The following is a 7,601-nucleotide window of genomic DNA, read 5'->3' on the forward strand; positions in this document are numbered from 1 at the left end:
ACAACGCCGCTTTGGATCTACTTTGGCTACTATTACAAAGAATGCTACTGGTCGCAAGAGTATCCATGTTCCTCAGTGGAAGAAGCCTAAACCACATACTGGGAAAGTTCATCCCTCACTGGTGGCCCTAGGAAAGTCCTCTTCATTTTACCACTCCTGCAACATCCATATCCAAAGTCCCCTAACTTGGTTTTTAATCCATCCACAAGGTCTATTGCTCCAAATCTGCCAAACCTCAGCATGAAAGCCAGTGTGCCTCCAGGATATTCCCAATCCCTTTCCTTCCTTCCCTACCCCTATTTTTCCACTCCTGGAGCCCTCTTTTTTTTTTTTTCCTCGCCTTTTCTTTATCCTGAGCTTTCTAAGCGTTCTCCTCCCTTATCCTGGCCTTGGCCAATCATCCCGTCTCCGCCCCCCCCCCTTTTTTTTTTTCTCTCTCCTAATATTCCATGCCCTGTAAAGAAATATATTTTGTTTTGCCCCCACTTCTTTTTTTTTTTTTTTTTTTTTTAACACTGGGTCTCACTAGGCTTTAGTGCCTTATGCTAGGCTGGAGGTTTATTTATTTACTGTGAAGTATCCTTCTCTTGCACTAATTGTGTACTGTTTGTTTTGTTGAAAACTTAAATAAAAACAAAATGAAAAAGAGAAAATGTGCCTCAACTTTCCAAAGTGTGTGGGAGGTGGCTACTAATCTTTGCAGACAAACACTTGGATGGTTTGTACCCAAGATGCAAACTGATGGATGCGAGACGTGGTTTCTGGGGGCTACAAGCTAGAGTTTTGTGGCTAGCCCCCTCCTCGAGGGGTTTCTCACCTCAAAATACTCAATGTCTTCATTGGAACCAAAAAATGTTTGCCTAGAATTCACTTGGTCTGTCACCACTTCCCTTCACCTAGGAGACTTCCTGGCTTCTGTCGACATCAACTGTATTACAGGAATGTCCCCACCTTACCCACACTCCATTATTTCCTATGCTTTGCAGTGGCCTGCCTTTTCAGTTTGTAGACCTGCCATTTGACCTCTCCTCTGCATCTGTGGTGTTCACAAAGCTGGAGGCCACAGGACTGCCCCTGCTCCTTACTCATGGCATCCCTGTTGTGGGATCCTTAGATGACCTTCGTTTGAAGGAACAGTTGGTGCAGGCTCTGTCAAACAATGTAGCCTTGACTGTGCAGACATTACAACAGTTTGGATGGACACTGAACCTTCTGAAATCACTATGACCGACTGATTGTTTGGAGTAGTCATAGACACAGCTATAGCCTGAGTATTTCTCACTCTAAAAATGTCAAACTTTCTGAGCTCAGACTCATGCTCTCCGGTCCAGAAGACGTCTCAACACTGATTTTGCACAAGAACCTTGGGTCTGACAGTAAACACTTTCAAGGCAGTCCCATTGGCTAGTCTCACTGCACGCACCTAAATGTAAAATGGTATCCTCATTGAACAAGTCAGTACTGACCTCTGGACTGACTGATTTGTTTGGCACCTTGGCTTGGTGGCTCAGGAAATTGTCTATGCAACCAAGGAATTTCTTCCTTTCCCATTTTTTGAAGGTTCTGACAGTGCAGGGGAGTTAGCCTTCAGAGGAATCTAATCTTCTCATCCTTATCCTGTAGCTTTGGGCAATTATGCAACACTGATGAATGCCAACTGGGCTCTCCCCTCTCTCTCCCAGGTCCTCTCATATAATTATGGAGCAGGATGGTATTTGAGCAAAGTAAAGAAAACACAGTCCTCACAAATCATTTGATGAAAAATTATTTTAGAGTTATATTCAGTTTAACCTAAAGTTATGTATATTTTTCTGAGGAAAAGGGGATGTCTCCTCAGTTGGTTTCTGCATAAAAATATTTTAAATAGGCCTAGGAAATGCTGCTGCCTGGTGTCATTGGATTTTCTACATTACCCAGGTGCTTTCTTTACAGGTTAAAGACAGCACAACAGTGAAAGTGCCAATGGGGGTAGCACAACATGGACCAGTTGTTTGTATTGTGACTATTGCTGTTACCCTGATTTGCATGGGTTTGCTACAATTTACAAGCACAAGCAGAAGTCCACATAGCAGCATGCGATTTTCAGGTGCGATTTTCTCTATCACTCTCGCTGAAAAACGCTCTAAAAGACACTATAGCCTGCTAGAAATCACACAGGAATTGCTTAGTCTTTGAACACCTATGCATTTTCTATGCAGTTTCCATTGGACTCTGTGGAGATGAAAATCACATTGCACCGCACCAAACACCACAGGACTCTTTTAAAAACCTATTGCATTCAGGCTGCATATTTGTAAACAGTCATCATAGAAAGTCATGTTACCCAGAATTTTTTACCTAAATCGAGCCCCCTTTTTTAGTGTTTCTTCTGTCCATGATGAATAGGCAATGGTAGGTATGCAAGTTTTTAAATGACCAGAAGCAAAAACATATCTCTGCTTGCTTTCCGAGAAACTACTAACTAGAAAAACTAATACATCTGCTGATTTTTATTCTGGGAACAGTCAGACTATTATTTTGTCAATGGGAATTACTTTATACGTTACTTTGTTTCTGGAAAAAAGTGACATTGGGCAATTCTATATAGAACAGCAGAGATGATTACAAAGCAATTACAAGTGGTTTAATTTATTTCATGTAGCGTATGTTACAGTATGGTAATTGTGGCACTTTTGTATTGTTTGAGGACAACACGGTATCCCGAGAATAATAATTTAAATGTAACGTTCTAACAGCCGTAGATTTGGTAGTGAAGGATCCCTATTACCACAGTTTGGAATAAAACCTGCACCTTTCCATCAATAAGAGCTAGTATATTTAAAATGAGCTCTGCTGAAATATTTTGTAGAATGCGTTATACTTTACTGATGAGAAGCACGGTATCCCTGACTAATGACCGTATCTCCTTTTACTTTCTTCACAGGTTAAAGACAGCACAACGGTGAAAGTGCCAGTGGGGATAGCACAACATGGACCAGTTGTTTGTATTGTGACTATTGCTGTCACCCTGATTTGCACGGGAATGCTACTCAGAACAATATACAAGCACAAGCAGAAGTCCACATAGCAACATTTGAAAAAAGGAACTTCTTCTGTTGCATTGGCAAAGTTCAGTTACATCGGAGACAAAACAAGGAAGTGAAATTCAGACACGATGAGTTATACAGTAAACAGCTCAAAGCAGGTTTGCAAAGTGCAGTAACTCATAGGAGCAAATCTGATTTTGGTTTACTGAACCCAATTAGGAGCTATTTCTGATTGTGTGTGTGAGGGGGGTCTTTAATTTGTTCAGGAGCATTGCACTTTGTAGTAAATAGTCCAGTAGTAGTCCAGACTGATATCTCACTGTCTGAATAAAAATAAATTGCATTCTTTAATAGTTTTGTAAAAGTCCAGTGCAACTTCATGCAGGTTCAGGTGCGATTTTCTCTATCACTCTCGCTGAAAAAAAGCTCAGAAAGACACTATAGCCTGCTAGAAATTGCACAGGAATTGCTTAGTCTTTGAACACCTAAGCATTTTCTATGCAGTTTCCATTGGACTCTGTGGAGATGAAAAACTCATCGCACCGCACCCAACACCCACAGGACCTTTTTAAAAACATATTGCGTTCAGCCTGTATATAGGTAAACGGTCACCATAGAAAGTCATGTTATTTCACTTGTCATGCGATTCCATGTATTCTGGAATGCATACGAAATCGCATCAGTGTGAACTAGGGATTACATGCAGTTATCCATAGCAGGAAACATCTAAAAGCAAGTCATCACAGGTCTTTGTCGCCAAAATAATATAGAAATATGTAGGTCTATTTTTCCTCCTAGGGAGACCGCTTATTGATTTTATGTTTACAGTTTTATCTTCTTGACATATGTTTCTATTTGCTATAAATGGTTTGTGGTTTAGTGGTATTATAGCACTACTCCCATGGGAGCTGCTGGTTACGGGTTCCCCTGGGTTACCATTAGCAACAGCATGACAATTTGGCATTTTCCAAGTGATCATGGCTCAGTCAGGAAACAGTCCAGTAGCTTTCGTTTTTATGTTTTATTTGGAACTTGGATGGGAGAAGGGACTGAGTGGGATACTCCAACTTTATACACTATGCACAATATGCTGGGACAACTGGAAAATGCTGAATATCGCTGAGTAACACTAGTCACGGCTAGGCCTCTTTTTCAGTTTGTCACGACTGTGACGCAGAACTGAATGAATTCCCTCAGGTAATCTGTACTCTGAGGCAACTGAACTGTACTGCTGAACAACTTCAGGGCCCTTCCTGGCACCCCCTTTGTTCCTAATCTTCAGGGTCAACTACACAGCACCCCCTTTACTGATACACTCCTTGTGTGAGCTAGCTCCTTGATCCCCTGACTTCTCTGGAGTGGTCCCCTCTCTTAGGCGAACCCCTAGGCAGATCTCCTGGTACTCACGATACGGTTTTTCCCAAGATGACTCTGCCAGCAGCTCCACTTGTCAGCACTCTGGATCCTCTGCAGCTCAGCTCCTCACTCCTGGTTCACTAGGCCGACCGCCTGAACCACCTTCCTCACACCTGCAGGAAGAGAAGCAGCCGTCCACCTCCTCCTGGGACTTTGCTCCCGCCAAAAGACCCTCTGCCTCATGTGCCCTCCGTTTTTTATCACCAATCCCATTATGCACCACTCCAGGTGCCAACCCACTGGGACAGTTACAAAAGCTTGTGTATCATTGGTCAGGTTTCCTCCACTGTCCAACAGGCCTCCCCATTGGCCACAGTGGGGACACTCTCTCAGACCAGATGAATACACACTGAGCACAGAGAGCAGGCCTAACTAAAGATCAGGCTCCCCTGATAAGCAGCAGGAGCATTAGATGCTTTTACCTAGCACCTATCTAGGAGGGTGCTACAGTATATTAAATGGGTATTCTCAGTCTTATCATCAGTTGTAAAGGAATTTGCAAACTTTATAACTTTTACATTCCTTAAGATTGTAGGATGCTTTAGTTTTACTTTTATGTGGCACTGTTTGGGTCCACTGACCTGAAGGGACACTAAAACCCATAACAGGGGAGGCTGGGCGTTTATCTTTCCAGGTTGGGTGTACAGACCTAAAAATCTGAAAAAGAGTACAGATATCAACTCTAATGTCCCCAGGAGATGTAAAAAAAAATGTATATAAAGTTTGTGTGTGTTATAAATTTAAGTGATTCATGCATTGTATTATAATAGTATTTGCTGTACAATTCCCTTTTTATATTTGACATGCCTTTATCTATGATAACAGTAATTTGCTAAGCTGTTCAGTAAAAGTGACGTTGAGAAAGTGTTGGGACAAACAATAACACTTCCAGGTGTGCTATCAAAGGTCACCATTTATTACCATCTTTTTTTTTTTCATTAAAAATCATTTCCGTGTATGATGAATTCCAGTTTCAACTGACATAAAGGGTATTTTCTTTAGAATGTGATTCATAGAGGCATCCATGGAAGAGATTGGTTGTACACTATCCCGGGCAGCTGTATGACATCCAATGTCTGGTTGATCAGCTTTAACTGTGACATGCTGGAAGATCCTTATGAAATTACTGCTTTGATTTGTGGCAGATGTAAGCAGGGCCAGATGGATCCAAAAAGGTACTGATCAGGAATGTATATATTGTTTTTTTTTATCAACTGAGGGTTTATGTACATATGGAATTTAATAATAAAATTGCAAGTTTTTTTTTTTTTTTTACTAATACGTGCGTTATTTACTCTTTTTGTTTGTATTTGTTTGGTGCCGATACTAAACGTTTGCACAAGTATTTGTGCAAATGCTCCGACTCCTAAAACCGATACCTTTGCAACTGAATGGGCCCAAATCGCACTGCTAAGAATCTCATGCAATTTGAACAGAAATGCAGTGAATTCAGCCTGGGTTCACACAGGAGCGGTGCGGGAAACCGCATGTCATTCGAACAGGAATCAAACCGCATTCCTGTTCAAATTTCATGCGATTCTTTGCAGTGTGAGTTGAGCGAGTATTCTGAAAAGGTATCGGTGAGTACTTGACGGATGTACTCGTACTCACCGGTAAAAATAATGCTATTTGTGTAACCATAGTATTTGTAGCTTTCAGCCTTGTATTGAACTTACTGGAGTCATTGTATCCAGGAAGCATGTTTGTTTATTTCAGGGACATAAAGAGGGAGATTTACTAAAACTGGAGGACTCATATTCTGGTGCAGCTGTGCATGGTAGCCAATCAACTTCGAACTTCAGCTTGTGCTGTTAGGCTTTGACAAAAAAAAAACCTGGAAGTCGATTGGTTTCAATGCAGAGCTGCACCAGATTTTGCTCCAGTTTTAGTAAATCTCTCCCGGTGGGTTCATGTACACATATGACTATCCTAAGCAAACCTGGGTGGCCATACATGGAGGCACAAACTGACACTCTGCCAGCTTAGCTATAAAGAAAAAAGTATACTTGCATTATATAGAGGAAAATTTGTGTGCAGAAATCGTCTGTAATTACTTATGCCTCGTACACACGTTCAGATAATTGGACGACTTATCGTTCGCAATTTGTTGCATGATACTAATATCGAATTCAACAATGCATATAAACATATGATTTTTTTTACGTACGATTCCGGAAACGCTTCCTGGTTGCTTAGCTACGTATCAGATGGTGCAAAACAAAAACAATGGCAGCCAGGCTTTTTCCGTGCTATTTTAGTGTTTCTGATCATGCGCGGTCTTTGTCGATCCATTTTTAGCGGACGCATACTGTACTGATTAAACCATTGTCGTTCGCTAGGCTATCGTACAACAGAAGTTTTCCTGTTTGTCCCTTCGGATTTTGTTGGACAAACTGTCGTGATCAGCTGTCGAAAGCTGTGTACTAACGATCAGATTATTGTGCGATCAGGTCGAAAAGCGAGTTTTATCGTACGATTATCTGAACGTGTGTACGAGGCATTACTGCAAAACAATGGTGACTGGGCAAGGTTTTCCCACCTGACCACTTCTTAGCCTCCTTGAGGTCAACTGGACTTTTGCTACTCCAATAGCCTTGAGATCAGTTCTGGATTATTATCTATGACCAGGTCTATACTGTAGTGGTAGACTTATGGTAATTCTCCTCTGCTGGCATATTCACATGTACACCCTGCTTTGTATGATTTTTTTAACACTGCTAGACTTATGGTAATTCTTCCTGCTGGCATGTCCATCTGTACACCCTGCTTTGTATGACTGATTTTTAACACTGCTAGACTTATTGTAAATATTTGCTGCCATATCCTTTCTAACTAGTCTATATAATTGGTAATTCATTCTTACCTCCTTTTGGCTTTAGTGATCAAACAAATCAATTACCTTTTTATGACTCTGGCCTGTGGCTGTTCTGGTATTCTGACCAATTCCCCCCCCATTAAAGTTTCTCAAATCAGATCCTAATTTGATCAACTGACAAGTGCTTACCTACCCAATCTACTTACATTTAGAACAGCATATGGGGATGTCGCAGACAGGGGGTGTTTCGCAGGCAGCATGTCTCTTTTATGAGTTTTGTTGCAGTTTTAACATCGCTGTTTAAAGCAGGATAACTAAAGCTATATGAAAATACAACATGATCT

At 41.2% G+C, this 7,601-nt stretch overlaps 1 protein-coding gene across 1 annotated transcript in view; it reads left to right on the top strand.

The window, feature by feature from the left end:
• The window catches only part of PIGX (phosphatidylinositol glycan anchor biosynthesis class X), a 28,387-nt gene extending 25,132 nt beyond the window's left edge, over positions 1–3,255 (top strand). Inside the window, exon 7 of the mRNA XM_082252486.1 lies at positions 2,924–3,255. Coding sequence (XP_082108612.1) covers positions 2,924–3,067 — 144 coding nt within the window. The 3' untranslated portion in view covers positions 3,068–3,255. The remainder of the gene's footprint in view (positions 1–2,923) is intronic.
• The last annotated feature ends 4,346 nt before the right edge of the window (positions 3,256–7,601 follow it).

The sequence above is a fragment of the Pelophylax lessonae genome (genome assembly GCF_965119305.1).
Source record: "Pelophylax lessonae genome assembly, chromosome: 3".
NCBI lineage: Eukaryota > Metazoa > Chordata > Amphibia > Anura > Ranidae > Pelophylax > Pelophylax lessonae.